Source organism: Poecilia reticulata, unplaced genomic scaffold, assembly GCF_000633615.1.
Source record: "Poecilia reticulata strain Guanapo unplaced genomic scaffold, Guppy_female_1.0+MT scaffold_221, whole genome shotgun sequence".
Lineage (NCBI taxonomy): Eukaryota > Metazoa > Chordata > Actinopteri > Cyprinodontiformes > Poeciliidae > Poecilia > Poecilia reticulata.
In genome coordinates, this window is record NW_007615024.1 from 218,340 (window position 1) to 237,634 (window position 19,295).

Below are 19,295 nucleotides of genomic sequence, written 5' to 3' on the forward strand. Positions count from 1 at the left end.
TTATTGTAAACATGTTTACTCTGACATAAAGGGATATTTGCATTTTGGAGTAGGCCATCTTGCATCCAGACTCCAAACTGACAGAAATTAGGGCGACGGCATAAGGATATAATTTTCAACGTTACATGTTTTTATAATATTTTTTATCAGATGTGATTATTTTTTCCAAAATGATTTTTCTTTTACATTTTAATTCTAGAAGGGGATTAATATGAGATTTATCTGTCACGACTGTATTACATAAATTCATGAGGGAACATTCGGTTTGTCAAATTGTTACTTGCAAATGTCGTCACTTGAACGTGGACCAATAGCGTTTAATTATATTCTTTTCTTCTTTTTTTTTAGCTTCGCTCACGTTTCGTGGACCAATCATTCAACAGTGCGTGGAATAAAGTGGGCGGGACTAGACATGTAGCAAAAATTCCGGTTACGACAAAACTGCAGAATTTACAAACCGGAAATATAGACTTCTCCTTACACAATAAGGGTACAGTATTTATTTTTTTATCATTAGAATAAAGCACGGTTACAAAGTCACCACGCTTCTCACTAGAGATTACAGCTGCTCCTTTCTTATAAACGACTCCATATAAAATATACCACAGAGTCATCTTACTCTCTCTGAGTATTTTAGGGCGAGCCGGAAACGGCGCGTCTGAATATTGTTGGCATGACAGCAGTTCTTCACCGGCTACATCTTCGGTAGATCCAATGAGGTAACGCCGCGTTCTGGGCCCTACTGCAACCAGTGAACCTGTGATAAGGGGAACTAAAACTCCCCACTGGGACAACAGAGAGACTGCAAATCAAGGCAGTACGTAGTGAACTAGTGTTAGAATCCAACGCTGAAAGTGCAAGCTCCTGTACAGCTTCATCTGATCACCTGAAGAACGTAAGTTCCTGCTCCGCTTCCGAGTAGCTAGCTGCTCGTGCGCCTTTACTTTGCTCCTTGTTTCCGCTTCATACCGTTACTGTATTACTTGTGGAGGATGAGTTTGTGTTCATACATATAGTAGGACCTAAAGGTTACTCGTTCTCTGCTTCCAAGCTAAACCTTACCGGTACGATTAAACTTAACTCCACCATAAACTTGCCTTTACTTCAAGCAGCACATGCCTCTGCTTTCTGAAAGCCAAGCAGACTGCATGGAAAAGTCAAATGACCATTTCTAAGAGGATGGCTTAAAAGCTTCACTCTACTCATCTGTAACGTCGTCGTCGTGTTTGATCAGAAGTTATGTGTAGGCTGTTAATTCGGATGTGAAACTGAATCGCTCTGATAAAGGGGGCACTGACATTCTCCCTCCTCCCTCTCCTGACATTTGACCTCATATTCTTAGTGCGTTCACTGTTTATTGCTAAAATCCGAGGTTCAGCCAGAACACATCCTGATGGTGTTTGTAATGCCACGTGTTTTTTTGCAGCTGTGCACAGCTGGGTGGATGCAGGTGAACTGAGAGGAGTCCCTGATGTGATAAAGGTGATGTTATCTTACTAACGCCATATTAGTAATAGTCAAGTAACTGGACTGAATGTGATTCGAGATATAAAGCCAGAACAGCAGTGTCTGTTTCTCTGAAATAAACCCGTGCATCTGTAACGCTGGGTGATGACAGGTTTAATTGAAAAGCTGACCTGAGACTCAGTTGTTACCATGGTGTTTTTATTTTTTTATGCAACAAGAAATTGAGCGTCTCCTATATTGACATGTTTACAGAAGCATGGATGCATGCATGCAGTCGGAAAATGAATGTTTTATCATGTTAAGTAGGAGGCCCATTTGCTAGTTGTGGGTCCTCATTCTATAATGTATCAAGGAATTAAAATGCTACAGTTTCCATGCCGCCGCCACCAGCATTTTCCATCATACTCTAACTACAATTTGCAGACCTTAAATTGACACATCTGTTCCTGCTCACTGCCAGTCAGCTGGATGAAACAAGGCTCCCATAGTTGCTCTCCCTTACAAATAATTTATTCTGGACCATCAGCAGTCAAACTCTCTATTTTTCTTTTCTTAACTTGCTGCTTTAAAGTTAAAATAAAACTAAACATTACATGATTATATGTTGTGCCATATTATAATAATAATAATGTATATAATTCCAACTAATTAATATATTTTAGCAGAAAAAAAATAGTTTTATGTTCCAAATGCAAACTAATGAAATTTTGTTAAGCATTTTAAACTGGAATCTTTTTGTGTCTCTACAGCTCATAATGGGAATAAGGATCCAGATGTTGGTTGCTCTCACCTCTCTCCTTCTTGCCGTGTTCCCTTCTCTCACAGGTAATCATCCCTCAGCATGAAAAGAAAAAGAAAATAATTTCCTGGTAGATTTGACGAGGATTAATCACAAAATGTTTGATTTGTCATAGACGGAATAATTTGACCAAACTGTTTCACTGATTAAAGCCCTCCCACCTGAATGTAAGGCTGCTCTTTGTGTTTCCAGTGACTGTAGCTGTGATGTCAGTCGACCTTGGGAGTGAGTGGATGAAGATGGCAATAGTAAAACCTGGTGTGCCAATGGAGATTGTTCTCAACAGGTAAGTAGGAACTGATTGATTAATTTTATTTCATTATGATCAGACAACCCTGGTGAAACATTTAGAAATGTTTTGCAGTCTTTAAACATGTACTTAGCAATATGAAATCCTTCTTCCTCAGGGAGTCGAGAAGGAAAACACCCACAGTGGTCTGTCTAAAGGAAAACGAGAGATTGTTTGGAGACAGTGCATTAGGAGTGGTATGATGTTCCTTTGGGTTTCAGATTCAGACCATCACTTAGGCAATTACATCATTATCGTATGCTGTCCTTTGTTTGTTTTTCAGTCTGTGAAAAATCCCAGAACGGTTTATAGACATCTGCAAAGCCTTCTGGGTAAAAAGCATGACAACCTTCAGGTGAAGGTCTATCAGAGATGTTTCCCTGAGCATCAGCTGCAGGGTGACCTGGTGAGAGGAACAGTTTACTTCAACAGCTCCCTGTGAGTTTTCACTTCTCTGTTCTTTTGAGTATCCACATTTATATAGTCCTGCTTCTATTTAATCTTGAAAATAGTAGCTTTATCAGAAGGGTTGATGAAGATCAGCAAGAGATACAAATGTTGAGTTCCCATTCCAAGGTTTGCATGCATGCTTCAAACCTTGAAATAATGTGTTGTAAAAGACTTAAAAGTGCTTTAATTTTGAATAAGTATTTCAAGAAGTTTTGTTTCCATCTGGACCTGCTTATATGTACTTACTTTAATAAGCAGACTCATAGCTTAATATTGGTACATTAGGTTCTCTGAAGTACAAAGATTGACATGTAAAGTGACCGATTCTGAGTCAGTGCAATTTGAACTTTGCAACTTGCGTTTTATTTGGGGCACATTTCTGTGTCAAGACTTTTTATTGTTGGTGTGATGTAATATGTGAATCTTAAATGTTGTCTTTTGGTCAGCTTTAAGGAGAAAATGGTCATAAGTAACCGAAATGCTGTATAGTTATATAAAATTGCTATATAGCATGTTTCCTTAAACTACTGAAATAAATTCACTTTTTAAAATGTTAATAAAGAACAGTCTTGGTTCATTTGATAAACATGACTGAGGCGTCATGTCAGGACATTATCAATAACTTTACTCTCTTACGATATTTGAAGCACTGGCATGACTGAGTTATTACTTTGATTCTCTTGTCAGCATAATCTCATAAAAACACAGTCAGGATGCTGTTGTAGTTGGCATGGAGACATCAGTTAGGATTTTTGTTTTTTAGTAGGGTGTGTTACTAATTTCTGTCTCTTTTGCTGGCAGAGAAACTTATTACTCACCTGAGGAGCTGCTGGGAATGATGTTGAATTATTCACGTGGGTTGGCTCAGGACTTTGCAGGTCAGTTTGCTTGAGAAAGTTGATTGGTTGTTGTCTAACACACGAGAGTAGATCAAGGACAATGTTCCTCTTTCTGTGAAATTTACAGAACAGCCAATCAAAGACACAGTCATCACCATACCAGCTTTTTTTAACCAGGCAGAGCGAAGGGCAGTCTTGCATGCTGCACAGATGGCAGGTCTAAAGGTCCTTCAGCTCATCAATGACAATACAGCCGTGGCCTTGAATTATGGTGTTTTCAGAAGGAAAGACATAGACAGCACAGCCCAGGTGACCCCAGCAGTATCTGTTGGTTTATGCCATCTGTATAGTTCAGAGCGGAGTGTAAGGCTCTACCTGTTTCATTACAGAACGTCATGTTTTATGATATGGGCTCAGGCAGCACGACAGCCACCATAGTCACATATCAGACGGTGAAAACCAAAGAGTCTGGTACCCAGCCACAGCTACAGATCCGGGGAGTTGGGTGAGTGCAGTGATCCCTGATGAATGTGGCTGCTGGTGGCTTCACTACGTAGACCACCAGTAGTGACATGAAGCTATGCTTCATGTCATCTGGCTTTAGGTTTGATCGAAGTCTGGGGGGCTTTGAGATGGACCTGCGGCTGCGGGACCACCTGGCCAAGCTGTTCAATCACCAGAAGAAGAGTCCGAAGGATGTGAGAGAGAACCACCGAGCCATGGCCAAGCTCCTTAAAGAGGCACAGAGGCTGAAGACGGTGTTGAGTGCAAATGTTGACTTCATGGCCCAGGTGAAGACTGATAGCCCCGATGAACACTCATGGGCCGGGTGAACCCGTATTGCAAATGTTGTAACTAAGCTGACCCAAGTTTAACTGGTTGCCATGGTCCCCTCATCCTTCAGGTGGAAGGCTTGATGGATGATATCGATTTCAAAGCGAAGGTGACCAGAGTGGAGTTTGAAGAACTGTGTGCTGATCTGTTTGACAGAGTCCCTGGGCCAGTGCAGGAGGCCCTCACAGCAGCAGACATGAAGCTGGTCAGTATGTCTTTTGCTGCTTCCTTCATTTACATCACACTCAGCTGCTGCTACAGGCACCTTGTTCTGTCCTGTCAGCACCAATAGAATTTCTAAGCTATTTTCTGTTTGACATAAGTTGATATGTCTAAAAGTTGTTTTCTACAAATTGTAAACGGTAGATGCACAGTGGTTAATTTTTGTTACAGCTGTGACTGCAAGGTGTCTTTCGGTCAACAGGAAGCTATTGAGCAAGTGATTTTAGTCGGGGGTGCCACTCGTGTCCCCAAGGTTCAGGAAGTGCTGCTTAAAGCTGTGGGGAAGTAAGTATAACAAAGTTTCCGTGATTTCCTGAAGTTCACCGCTTCCGTGGAGGTTTCATTAGAAGGACTGAGTGTGTCTGTGTTACAGAATGGAACTGGGGAAAAACATCAACGCAGACGAGGCGGCGGCAATGGGAGCTGTATACCAGGCAGCTGCTCTCAGTAAAGCCTTCAAGGTGAAACCCTTCCTGGTCCGAGACGCAGCCATCTTCCCCATTCAGGTCAGAGCTGCTCTAGCAGGGGTTTGATCTCTGCTTAAAGACTGGATATTCAGACAGCAGACTTTATCAGAATTGTCCCTGTATACTTTTACTGGTTCAGGTGGAGTTCAACCGGGAGGTGGAGGAAGAGGAAGGAATCAAAACCCTGAAGCACAACAAGCGCATCCTGTTCCAGAGGATGGCACCCTACCCACAGCGGAAAGTCATCACCTTCAATCGCTACACTGATGACTTTGCCTTCAATATCAACTATGGAGACCTCAGCTTTCTAAGTCATGAGGACCTCAGGTTTGCTTCAACACCTTCTGGTCTTGAAACCTCCAAAACTTCCAAATATTTTTGTTTTTCTCATCATGAAGTTTGACATATGTTGATTCTTCTGCTTTATTCCTTTGGGGGTAATATTAGCCATTTCCTGTCATGGTTGTGTTTGGCAGTGTGTTCGGCTCTCTGAACCTGACGACGGTCAAACTGTCTGGAGTGGGCCACAGCTTCCAGAAGCATGCCGATGCTGAGTCCAAGGGGATCAAAGCTCATTTCAACATGGATGAAAGTGGAGTTCTGCTGCTGGACCGGGTGAAGCCCTTCTCAGTCATCAGTCTAAGCTCCAATCGGAAGCATCTTTTCAGTCAACTTTGTACATTTACAGGGAAAAATTCTGTAGGGCTTTTCAACTTTCTGGTTGGAAGCAGTGTGTTTTATTCTCATTGTTCTTCAGTTGTGAAAGGTAAGGAGAAGGTCTCATTCAATTCATTACAATTAATTTAAATATTCCTTCTGCAGGTGGAGTCAGTTTTTGAGACAATTGTGGAAGAGAAGGAAGAGGAATCTACTTTAACTAGTAAGCAGTGCATCTGCAGCAGCAACAAACATGAAGCACCGGAGCGGCATCAGAAACACACAACACTGAAATCACAAACATGCAAATGTTGAACATTTACCAATTGACGTAATCTATTCCTTTCAACAGAAACTCATGATGATTATAAAAGTTAATTTAACCAGTAATCTGTCGGTTTAGCCAATAATCTGTATTCCACCCGTGGTTGGTTGGCAGAGAAAACATTAAGACAATCCAGCCTTACATTTATTTAGATGTCAATCTTTGAACAAGGGCTGAACGATATGGCTGAAAAATGTATCATAAGCGTTTCATATATCAGAAATTGTCGATATCAATAACTGTTGATGTTTTTTGTTTTAAATATCTGAAATACTACCAAACTGGTGGTGTGACGTAAGCTGTTATGACGCACGGTGGCAAAACTTGAAACTGCTGCTGCTGCTCAAGTTACTCAAAAGGTTGTTAGAATAACCAAAAGTGAGTGATGCCGCCCACCTTAGCTTGGGCTTGGGCTGTGAAAGAAGCTGCAGCATTTTCTCTGTCTACATCCCCCAGAATCTTGTATTATTCTAGATTGGAGTTCAGTGAATAATCTATTTATTGAATATTCTACCAGATGTATTATCTATTGAGATTGATCACATGTCTATCACAATATATATTATCAATAACAATATCCAACCCTACTGTGAACATTATAAGAATTTTGCTAAAGGACTATTGTTAGGTTAATTTATCAACTAAATCACATGTACAAATTGAACTGCGTTTAAACTATCATGATGACAAATTACTTCTAATTAAAACTAAAGTTTTGCTTTTTGTTAGAACTGGGCAATACCATTTCCACGCTGTTTGGAGGAGGGTCCTCTGAGCCAACTCCAAATGTAACCGAACCTGTCCAAGTAAGTGTCCCTCAGTGATTTGGTCCACCCAAGGCGACAAAGGTCATAATGTGAGGCCTGGGGATGAACATGAGCATCTGTCTCTAATCAGGAGGAAGAGGAAGTTCCTCCTGAGTCTGGGAAGGAGAGCAATGAGGCCCAGAAAAATGAGGACAAGGACAATGAGACTAAAAACGATTCAGGGACAAGTCCAACAGAAGAGAAAAACGAGGAGAAACCGGAGGACACGGCCAGTAAAACAGAGACTCCGGTAAAATGAGTCACTCTCCACAGTTTTAACCAATTATCTGTGACCTCATATTGTTGTTTGGATGTCTGCAACAGCTATTATAAAAACTTTCTGTCATCATTCAGCAGGAAAAAGGTGATCAGAAATCAGAAAATGCCGAGATGGAGAAAAAGACAAAACCTCAGAAAAGAACCAAGATATCCGAAGATGTCCCCATGGAACTTCTCATCAATGACATTATGGACCCTACCGCTGATGACCTCATTTCCTCAAAAAAGAAGTAAGTGTTAAACTTTTTATTTCTACATTGCAATATTATTGGTGCAATCAGAGAAAGCAAAGTTTTGGCTCTCTCCAGGCTCCAGGACTTGACGGACAGAGATCTAGCAAAGCAGGAAAGGGAGAAGATCCTGAACAGTCTGGAAGCATTTATCTTTGAGACGCAGGTTAGTGACTGTAGCTTGATGCCGGCCGTCTCTGAAGCTTTTCTCCTGTCTGAACCAGAGTTGCATGTGCCGCCTGATGTCTGCAGGACAAGCTGTACCAGGAGGACCACCAGCAGGTGGTGACGGAGGAGGAGCAGGAGCAGATCTTGAGCAAGCTGAAGGAGGCTTCCGACTGGTTGGACGAGGAGGGCTATGGTGCCACCACCAGGCAGCTGAAGGAGAAGCTGTCTCAGCTCAAAGGGTTGTGTAAGGACATGTTCTTCAGGGTGGCGGAGCGAAGGAAGTGGCCAGAGCTGCTGACTGACCTCGACAACACACTCAACACATCTAACTTCTTCCTCAGGTCAGTCCAGCACCACTAACCGTGCCAGTCACTATGGGTGCAATCTAACCCATAGCAACTGTAGAAGATAGAAGCCAGTTTAGCAGAGACCCAAAACGCTTGAGTTCAGTTCACTGTGACTCTATCCGCTTTATGATGTTGATGTCACAGACAAACATGAACCTCATAGAGTGAAATCCTCAGACCTCAAACTAGTAGAGAACTTATCTCTGAAGGCAAAGCCCAGAAGTGTTGAGAAATTGTAGAAATCACTTTGATCATCTTTTGCTGGAATACTTGTTGTGGTGCCTATACACTTTGAACAATCACAGGAAACTAAATATTCAAGCATTTTTCACTTCTCTCAGTAAAGACTGGAGCTTGTCAATTTTGACACAGCCGTTTTCCTCACATGTGCCTTGTTCTCAATGCATCTGTCTCCACATAAATAAGAGCTGTACTTGCTTGCTTAAAGCACTATTTAAACTCAGCTGTGTGAATGCATTTCTGTGTCGTTTTTGATTGAGTTCTCCTTGTTTCACAGGGGTGCCAAACTGATCCCGGGGGATGACCAAATATTTACAGAAGTTGAGCTAAGTATGTTGGAAAAAGTTATCAACGAAACTACGGTAGGTGGTTCATGTCAATCTGTGTTGTTATTGTGAGATTGAAGGCGTTGTGCTGAAGATTATCAGGAAATCTCATTCCTGCAGTTTTCTCTGCTGTTTTATTTCTGGAAAAGGCCACATCAATTTGAACTGTCTTACCCCACTGTGGGTTTTGCCTCTTTTTTTGTTCAATGTATTCTATTATTGTCTTAGTTGTACAGCTAAACATGTGTAGTCCTCTATTTAGTTCTGGTAAACTGGCCTTCATGTTTGGTATTTTTCTACTACAGGTTTGGAAAAACGAAACTGTGGCAGAGCAGGAGAAGCGATCTCCGCATGACCGACCAGTCCTGCTGTCCAGAGACATTGAGTCTAAGCTGCTCCTGCTGCAGCGGGAAATGAATTACCTGCTGAACAAAGCCAAGTTCGCAAAGCCTAAACCTAAAGCCAAGAATGAGACGAGCACTGATGCAGGTAGCAAAGTCAATGCCACAACAGAAGAAAAGGTTATTCCTCCCACAGAGGAAAGCAAGAACCTAAAGACCGGTGGGTTATTAGCAGAGCAGGTCCCACTTTTAGTTGTACTTGTTGTGTGTTGGACTTTATAGAATGTTTTTGTCTGACAGCAGAAAGCTTAGAAGAACAGGAGCCAGGTGAATCCCCACCCAGTGAAGAGAGCACTCCACATACAGCTGCTGACAGCCAATCACAACCCACAGAAGAGACCCTGAGCAAAGGTTAGTCTGTCACAATACTGGAGAGAAATCCACAATAACCGAGGTAACACGGAAAAGCAAAGTAAAATTCACCGCATCACAAAATAACAGAAACCTTTTGTTTATTGAATGTTTTTCTGAGCATGTGGCTGTATGTACTGTTTATGTGTTACTCAACTTCTAAGGAAATACATTAAGAATTCTGAAACATGACATTTCCAAGACTAGGACATGGGTCTGCAACTTTTAGAAAGAGACATTTTTGTCCAACCTAATTAAAACCAGTTGAGAGGCACAAATGCTATGACTTTTTGAAAAACAGACAACTTATTTTCAAAAAATATCAGAATATAGAAAATTTATTTTCGAAGAACTGCAAATTTTTTATTATTATTGTCATTATTTTGAGGTTTTGAAATAAAGATTAAGGAAAAAAGATTTTTAAAACTTGCAAAAAGAGTATGAAAACATTTTTCCTATGGGATGCTGATATTTCAGGAAAATTATTTGAACAACGCACATAGTTTTCAAACTGGTAAGAAAAATATTACTTTATTGTCAGTCTGTTGTGAAAATTCATTGTTGTAATTCTGTGGAAACAAACTGCTAACACCTGCATTTGATATTGCAGGTGTTAGCAATACCTGCAATATCAACATTCAACATTGAGTCTGTATATTTAATATAACATTCGTTGATTCTTGATTATTTTTAGCTAAAGCTATCAGGAGCCATTGTGGAAGGTCCAAAGAAGCTCCGGAGCCACAGGTTGCAGACCTTTGTACTAGGACATCGATGAAGTGAAGAATGTAGCTGTTGTAGTAAAATGATGCATATTATCCAATGGATTAGTTCCAAAAACAGAAAAAAAATGCAAACAAAAGTAAATTGATTTGTCTATGAGATAGATTTATGAAGCAAAGAATTCAAACTTTAAAGCAAATAACCACTAACTATAATAAAGTTTACAAAATCAGATCTGAGAAATTGTAAAACAGATTATTATATCACAGTGAGAAAGGAGGCATCTGTGATGTAGGAGGCATTTAACAACATACGGTAGCTAACATTTTAGGGTTGCATGACCAACCCGAAAAAAAAAACTGTTGCGATACAACTTGTGACAGCAGAGGAGCCACAGGTAAGTTCTTGATTAAAGTCAAGCATTTGCCACTGGATTGTGTGAAGCATTACTTTCTCAAGTCAGCAAAAGTAGTAGGTAGCTGGTCTTGAGGGGCCTCTAAAACCAGATATGGCATCTAACCAGCTGAGATAACTGACTGCTCTGAGTGAAAATAAGTAAACATATAATAGCAGAGTTCCTCTAAAGCTTAGTAAATCCAAACCTAACTCTCTCATCCTGTGTGTTCCTGTTTAGAGTCTGCAGAGAGTGCTGCACATGGAAACCATGTAGAAGATGAATTATAACAACTGGACCTAAGGCTGGAAAAGAAAATCACTATTTATTGAGACATTTTCAACTTTGTTTGCCTTTTTTAAATTTTCGATTTTTTTATTGCCCTGTTTGTTCAGTTGCTGGGCTGATTCTGGTTAAAGACTGGATAATATTCCTTCCACCTCTTCCCTCCCTATCTCTTTGTCCCTTCATATCTTCTGGTCTCTTTGGAGTTTGTGAGCGTTGGACATTTTGAAGAAGTAGGTTATGAATAAATACAGCCTGAGAAACCCTGAAATACTGCACAAAATATGTCAAGTTTAAAATCTAGGTCTCTGTTTTTCAAAACGGTTAGATATGTAAATCATTTTGAAATGTTTAAATGATTTAACGTTGGCTGACCAGTTGGTCTGGAATGATTTGAAATTCCTCTGGCATCACCCATAGCAGCTATGGTTCCATTTTAGAGACTGGCATTTAATAAAATAACCTTTTAATTTTGTTTTATTTGGCACAAAATTGAAAATTTAAAAGCTCTAGAGTTATATTTTCAGAAAACGAAAACGATGAACAGAGATGAAGCAAACTTTATATTTAAGTATATCAGCAGTAATCACCATGCTTATTATAAATCTGACATTTTCCAAGACCAGCTTGAATGAACAGGCCAAGTTTTAATGAATCAACAAACTGGAATACTTGATGCAGCATCTCCAGATATCCAGCAGCATTTTCACTGAATCATATGAATATTGGAGATATCGATGCATAGTGGACTCCACATTAGCGGAGCTCGGTCAGTATGCTAGCATCGGTATGCATACATTTTTTTTTCTTTTTTTTTTTTGTGCTAATTACCAGCGTAGATGCGATTGAGCTTTATTAAAAGAAAAATACTTGACCTAGTGTGGTCTGTCATGTAGAAATGAAGCTATAAGTATTGCAAATGATTGGTCCAGTCATCAGATCTGCTCATCAATCAGTTTTTCTCTTACTTAAAGGTGTGAATGGTAAATATATCTGTGGAGAAGTTTCATTGGTTTTCATTGTTATACACCCAGAGTGGGTTTTTTGTTGTTTTTATTTTTCTTTAAACTGGTTCTTGTGCTAAATCTGAGCTGTTACCAGTTGTCTTGTGAACTAAAAAGACCTATCTTGGCACAGTAAAACTGGTTCTGTCTCAGTCTGGTCAGAGAAAGGAGAGATGCTCATATAGAACCCAGTAGCCAATAAAATGTGAGTTCTACGTTTAAAACTCTGGAGTTGCTTTTAGTTGTAGACTAATCAAAACACTGACGTAACATCAGGCCCCTCCAGTAATGTTGGGAATTTAGACCAACGTGTCACATTGAGCTTCTACAGTCCCATTTTTCACTTCATGGCTGTTGTGTGTGTGTGTGTGTGTGTGTGTGTGTGTGTGCGCGCGCGCCGTGCCTGTGTGTTCACATGGACTCACTGTTGGTGGATAATAGAAACAATGGGATTTTTTAAGATAAAGTGTCTATACGAGAAGTGAAAAAATGATGATCTAAAGTAGGTTGAAATAGTTGTTAGAAATGATGATGTGACAAACTAATTTAACTGGCTGTGGTTTTATAGAATCAGTTCAGAAGCTGGTTGGTGTTGGTCCTTCTTTACCACTTTAGTTCAAGAAACATCTGTGATGCAGATTATCACATTGGCTTCACAGAACAGCCTTGGGGGAGGAGGGGACTTTGGATTTGATTTGTGGTTCTTTGAAGGGAAAAACTAAAGGCAGTAAAAAGAGATGAAATGTTTGTTTCTAAACCATGAATAAAGTTTTTTTTAAATTTAATTAAAACATTTTTTTATTATGAACCCATGTTTGATTTTACTTTGGAGTGACTGAAAAAGTTGAACATGTCCCTCAGTCCATAGCAACATCTGATTAGATTCCGTTCTAATATATTTTTAAAAGCCTAGCAACTTTCTAATGCCATCCGTGGTGCAGGTGGCCAACACAGCTGTACCTATGCTCTATTTTGGGTGGAAACATATCTGACTTATTGCATGATGAATTGCTTCCTTAGACCAACTCATAACTTTGGATATTTTTTAAGTGTACCTTTTAAACATCGGAACTTTTTTGACCAGGGCAACCATATGGAAGAGTGTTCTGTTTATTGGCACATACACACCTACCTCCATCACTGTTTTTCTTTTTTTTTTTTTTCAACTGGCAATACCCTTCATGAAAAAAATAAATGGCAGATTTAAAGGGAAAAGGAAGTGGTTTGAATTGCTTGTAAATTTCATGTTTTTAAACATGTAGTTCTGCTAATTGTATTTTATAGAAGAGTAGGTTGACATCCAAATCATGCAGCAAGAGGTCTCAGATGAGGAGCCGGACTCAGGACAGTCGCATGGAACCCTACCTGCACTATGCACCAGGAAGGTGCATGTCTCATGATCTAATGAGACATTTCAACTTTTAAACAAGTAGTATACCTAGTTCCAAAATAAGTGACATGAATTCCATTCACAAGCAAATAAATGGAATCCACATATTCTGATGGTAAAAGAGTATTTTGCAGGTTGAAATGTTTTCTGGATATTTCTAATTCTTGGAGGATCAGCAAAGACTGGAGCTGGGAGTTTAGTAATAGTGCTGAAAATCCAGATAAAGTTATTCAACAACAGATGGGACATTCCAGTTCACATCTGACTTCAAGTCACTAAAAATTATTTACACTTCATGGTTGCGATGGCACAGTAAGACCAGATTCAGTGCAATCTGCTATTGGCACAGATGGCACTGCCTGAGAATCCAGCTGAAATCATTTGATCATTAAATTATAGGTTTCTGGAGCTGGGCTCCAGTAAAGGGCAATTTTAAATATTTAAATTCAAATGTAGAATTGAAGAGAAAAGCTGTTTTAGTCTTGGTAGCTACTGTGATCTACTGCGGTAGAGTTAATCGACACTGTAGACTCGATAAGGTTTATCTTTAAAACAGCTTGGTAATACTCGCTTAATTTTTAGGGTTAGTTTAGAAGAAGTAAACCATGTGAAAACTGCAGCTCCTCGCTCACAAGACCGCCCCGTGTTCCTCTCAATATGGCGGAGGGGTTAACGTATTGCTGCAACGGATTTACAGTCGTGCGTCTCACTGATACGTGAGGAACACCGGAAGAGGAGACATCATCAGTCACCAAGTTACGCCACATAAAGGTTGAGGCGTTTCCCCGTACCGCTCTGGGATAAACCACCATCTGTAGCCATGTCTGGCAGAGGGAAGACCGGAGGCAAAGCCAGGGCCAAAGCCAAATCTCGATCCTCTCGAGCCGGGCTCCAGTTCCCGGTTGGTCGAGTTCACAGGCTGCTCCGCAAAGGCAACTACGCGGAGCGCGTCGGCGCCGGAGCCCCGGTATATCTGGCGGCGGTGCTGGAGTATTTGACCGCCGAGATCCTGGAGCTGGCAGGCAACGCGGCGAGGGACAACAAGAAGACCCGGATCATTCCCCGCCACCTGCAGCTTGCCGTGCGTAACGACGAGGAGCTCAACAAGCTACTGGGAGGTGTGACCATCGCTCAAGGGGGGGTCCTGCCCAACATCCAGGCTGTCCTCCTCCCGAAGAAAACCGAGAAACCTGCCAAGATCAAGTGAAGAAAGCCGCTGTAGTGGAGCTACCGCTTTTATATCACCGTCTTTCTAACTCGAGGCAGCGCTTCGGTTTCTGCTGTTTTCTATAATAAACTTCATGCTTGATGCTGTGGAACAAACCGTTCTTACTTTTTAAGCAGTCCTGAAAGTTGATTTTGAACAGCTCTGATGTAAGCTAATTTTGGGTGTGTTGTTTATTTGTGGTGCTTTTATTAAAGATGCTTTTTTTTGTCTTACGGGTATTTTTACAGATGTGGCAGCGAGCTCCTATAAATCCATACCCAGTGTTCTCTTCCTTTTTTCCACCCTGACAAATTTCCAGAAGCCTTATCAGTTCTGCCATTTCATCTGTATGCCTCTCAGCTTGTGTTTCAGCATAGAAACATAAATGCCAACTGTATCATGCTGACCAATTATGTTGTTCTTTAAAAACAATTATAATTACTTGGTATCTGGTTGTTCTAAAGTAGCAGACCAATATACACAGAGATTGGAGTATGTCGCTCTGCAAATATACTTGCCTAAACTTTATATTTAGCACAGCTGTTTTATGAAAGTCACACATCACCATAATTTACAATTATAAACAGTAAAATCTGACTACTTCATAGTACACTATGCCATTTAAACACATTTACATTTACATGAAGGTTTTACCCTTTTGTCTCCAAATCCAGCCAGCCAGCCCATTTGTCACTGCAGGGTTGCGGAGAGGCTGCTGATACATCTCCATCAAAAACAGACAACTGGCTGACATTCCATCAAGGAAGAATGTTGAATTTTGATGTTTCTGATTTATATTATCTGTACATTACTGTAGTTGAATTACAGTAAAATAACAGTAAATGTTGGCAAGACATTTTATTTTACAGTTCATGTTATTAACCTGAACAGTATATTACTATTTAATAACAGTAAACTGTTGATGTTATTGTAATTTTATAGAATGTGCATATCAGTCTACAAAATATAATGAAATCTACATATTCCCATAAATCCTTTAAAATGTACAAAAACAGAATACAGATTCAGTAAATATTTTTGTTCACAGAACACAAAGGTATATTTCTTAATGTTAGGTTTTAGCGAAATGACTATCTCAATTCAATAAAAATGGTCATCTAACAAAAGTTGTGGTACAATAGCAGCAACAATAACATGATGTTAAAGTAATGAAGTAAAACAGTTGCGATAACACGGGTTCAACAACAGTATATAATGTGTTACAGTTTTGACTGAAGTCTGTTACGATTCAGTTTTGTGTGAGTGCTCTTTAGAGGATCTTCGTGGGAAAGTTCTGGCCAAGTAGACGAGAAGGACCTCGCTGCGGCAAACAGAAAGGGGCGGGGACGGACCATGTCAGTCTCATACTTTATTTAGAAATGGGACCATTGCACTAGCAGCGGTCTCCCGTTTTAATTTTTTTAAAAAAATCTGTGATATAGCTTCATCTTTAGGAAGGAGTTTCTCTCTCAGCATGAACTTCTCTCTTTTATTTACTTCCGCGCAGCTCACAGTTTTTAACTATAGAGCTTTGGAGCTGACGTCACAGCGTATGACGTTTACGTCGCTCGGAGCCATTTTTGGTGTCCTAAGACCAAAACAAACTATTCAGAACTCCGGTGTTTTCATTGTGTTACCGACCTCAGTGAAGTTGTTTTCAAGTTGGATACTGGATATCACGCGCTCTGCGGAGTAAGGGACGTTCAGCTCAAGGTTGATCCGATTTATGAACGCTAATTTCGGCCAGCTGTTCTTTACTGGTCCCTCCTCAAGCGCTCGGAGTTTCACATCGGGACCGTCAATTTCCGAACACTACTGTAAATAAATGCTTTGCCTTGTGACCAACTGATACAAAAAAGTGGTAATTCATGCTATTACACGAGGCACACTATCCTATATTAAAATTTTAAGTCATATTCAATAATTTTAATAATTTTAATATTAAATTTTTTCTTCAGTAGCTTCCAAATCGTGTCCCAGTAACTCAATATGTTTGAAATTGTTCTAGATTGTATAGATAAGGCACACTCACCTTTATTACATTTTAACACTTTTTATTTTTTAGCTTTCTGTAGTCAAAATTTGGTATTTTTCTTAAATAGCTTCCAAGTCATGTGACCTATTAACTCAAAATCTGTGTGAAATTATTCTACTAAACTATATAGATTATGCATATTTTTATTCCATTTTGACCCCTTTATTTTTTAACCAAAATTATATTTTAAAAAATATCCATAAAATGTATTACCTCAGATGATCATTACTTGTTACCCATAATGTTCAATTGCATAAAATTCTAGGACAGGATCTATTTCATTATATGTTCACTTACCTGAAATATGTTAAATACAACAAATATTTATTAAAGTGTGATCTAATTCATAAATTGTGTCACCTTTATTGTTTAATTACACATAAATGTTTAAAGATGGGCTCTTTCATCTGGTTTGTGTCATGATGTGGCGGTGGACACAAATGCAGTAGGCAGTAGACTTACTTTATGTGGATGTTATTTTAATGAACAAAATAAACTAACTAAATCCAAAATCCAGGAAAAACAAGGAAATCCTAAACACAATGAAACAGGAGACACAAGGGATAACAAAGGGATAACAAAGTGAGCAGGGTAACAAGCTGGACTGGTGAGTTGTGACTGAAAAGAGGAGCTTCAGCAGCTTAATGGCCTAAATGAGAAGAGTGACAGCAGGTGAGAGTCATTTGGCTCAGGAGCTGCTGAGGGCTGGGGAGAAGGTGGAACAGGGAAACTAAGGAGATCTGCTGGGACACAAACGGGAGGAAACGGGAAACTGAAAAATACTTCTAATACAAAAGACACTAAGAGTAAACTGGGAGAGAAAGATATGAGGGAAACAATAACCAAACCTAAATAGAAACAAGGCTGATCCAACAATAAGAACTAAGGAACACAGAGCAAGAGAAACTAGAAGATCTAAACAAAGAAATAACCCAACTAGAATAACTAAAGAAAGTTACAGACTCAGACATGGAAGAATAACTGAACCTATGGTGATCAAATTAAGAAATAAACATTACTAGAAACCCTGCAGGGAGGCTGAAATAAGAAATAACTAGAAGGATAAAATAGAATTAAACTATAGTCATTAAATAAGGCTTGAGATGGACTCAGATAAACAAGGAAAAGCAATAATATAATTCTAACTACACTAAATACCTCTAATAATATCAAAAGGACCATGAAGGGCTAAAGTGAACTAAAACATGAAGCTAAATAAAATGAAAAGCAAAACAAACCCAAAAACCCAGTGTCCAACAGATGTCTGATTGTAATTTACTTTAATTACTTTGTTTACTTTAATCACATAAAATATTTATTTAAAAATATATATCATTACACGTATGTTTATTACCTGAAATATTTAAATATTGTTTTTATCCCAGCAAGGATAAGTGAGTATAAGCAATGGTTGGATGTCCATTGGATGAATGCTTAGCAAAGTGTTCAGCACACATTCCCACCTTATGAAGTTTTTTTTAAATGACTACCAAACTGAGGGCAGTCATTGTCTGAATCAATCTTCTACCATCTTATTAACTCCTTACACTGGGTTCTCCCTCAATAGGTTTACCCCAGATTTAAGAATAATAAATTAAATAAGGTAATACTTAGCTAGTTGACCGACAAACGACATGGTTGTCAAAATAATTAAAATAAACAATGTATTTCTGTCATGGATCTATACAACAAAATCTAAATATTATCTTGTCATGATGTGGTGTGGTGGACCCAAAAGCAGCAAGTAAAGACATGGTGCGATTTAGAAAATTTAATTAACAAAATTAGAGTCCAACTTACAAAAAATTAATATCCACCAGAAACACAAAAACAAACCAAAGCAAATCCAAAACTGAAACGCAAAGCGATTCTAAAGAACACTGGGGGAATGACAAGCATGGAAATAAGCAGTGCAACAAGACAGACTGGTGAGTTGTGGCTGAAAAAGAGGAACTTAAGTACTGGGAGGTAGTAATTGGAACAATGGCCTAGCTAGATGAGAAGAGTGTTTGAAGGTGTGAGTAGTTGACACAGGAGCTGGCTGAGGGTTGGGGAGAAGGTGGCACATGGAAACTAAGGAGATCTGCTGGGGAACCCAAAAGGGAGGAAATGGGGAGCTGAAAAATGCTTCTAATACAAAAGACACTAAGAGTAAAGAAAACTTAAAGAAACCATAACTGAACCTAAATAGAAACAAGGCTGATCTAACAAGAACTAAGGAACATAGAGCTAGAGAAACCTGAAGATCTAAACAAAAAAATAACCTAACTAGAATTACTATACAAAGACTACGGAAGCGCATTGCTATCACACAAGAAAAAAAAAATTCGAGCGCTATCACGTTATAAGTGATACGTATCTTGTTAAAACGTGATACATATCACGTTATAACGTGATACTATCTTGTTAAAACGTGATAGTTATCTTGTTAAAACGTGATATGTATCTTGTTAAAACGTGATACGTATCTTGTTAAAACGTGATACATATCACGTTATAACGTGATACTATCTTGTTAAAACGTGATACATATCACGTTATAACGTGATACTATCTTGTTAAAACGTGATACTATCTTGTTAAAACGTGATAGTTATCCTGTTAAAACGTGATATGTATCTTGTTAAAACGTGATAGTTATCTTGTTAAAACGTGATACGTATCTTGTTAAAACGTGATAGTTATCTTGTTAAAACGTGATATGTATCTTGTTAAAACGTGATAAGTATCTTGTTAAAACGTGATGCATATCTTGTTAAA

General features: G+C 39.2%; 2 protein-coding genes across 4 annotated transcripts; both read left to right on the forward strand.

Moving 5' to 3' along the window:
* The first annotated feature begins 666 nt into the window (after nt 1-666).
* hyou1 (hypoxia up-regulated 1) lies at nt 667-12,711 on the forward strand. Of its 3 annotated transcripts, none has more exons than XM_008402384.2 (25): nt 667-895; nt 1,427-1,482; nt 2,217-2,292; nt 2,459-2,552; nt 2,674-2,752; nt 2,839-2,993; nt 3,807-3,883; nt 3,972-4,153; nt 4,234-4,349; nt 4,449-4,635; nt 4,749-4,883; nt 5,103-5,185; nt 5,274-5,406; nt 5,507-5,694; nt 5,844-5,982; nt 6,190-6,247; nt 7,079-7,155; nt 7,247-7,405; nt 7,510-7,664; nt 7,743-7,830; nt 7,917-8,173; nt 8,697-8,781; nt 9,051-9,306; nt 9,387-9,497; nt 10,855-12,711. In XM_008402384.2, the coding sequence occupies exons 3-25, from the start codon at nt 2,223-2,225 to the stop codon at nt 10,902-10,904; spliced, it is 2,934 nt and encodes a 977-aa protein (XP_008400606.1). In that variant the 5' UTR covers nt 667-895; nt 1,427-1,482; nt 2,217-2,222; the 3' UTR covers nt 10,905-12,711. The 3 variants fall into 3 exon arrangements, with proteins under 3 accessions (XP_008400606.1, XP_017158724.1, XP_008400608.1); XM_017303235.1 differs by having other exon boundaries at nt 670-895; nt 9,390-9,497; XM_008402386.2 differs by lacking the exons at nt 667-895; nt 1,427-1,482; nt 2,217-2,292; nt 2,459-2,552; nt 2,674-2,752 and having other exon boundaries at nt 2,887-2,961.
* A 627-nt stretch (nt 12,712-13,338) lies between these two features.
* Nucleotides 13,339-14,906, forward strand: h2ax1 (H2A.X variant histone family member 1). The gene has a single exon (XM_008402387.2). The coding sequence runs from the start codon at nt 14,114-14,116 to the stop codon at nt 14,498-14,500; it is 387 nt and encodes a 128-aa protein (XP_008400609.1). The 5' UTR covers nt 13,339-14,113; the 3' UTR covers nt 14,501-14,906.
* The last annotated feature ends 4,389 nt before the right edge of the window (nt 14,907-19,295 follow it).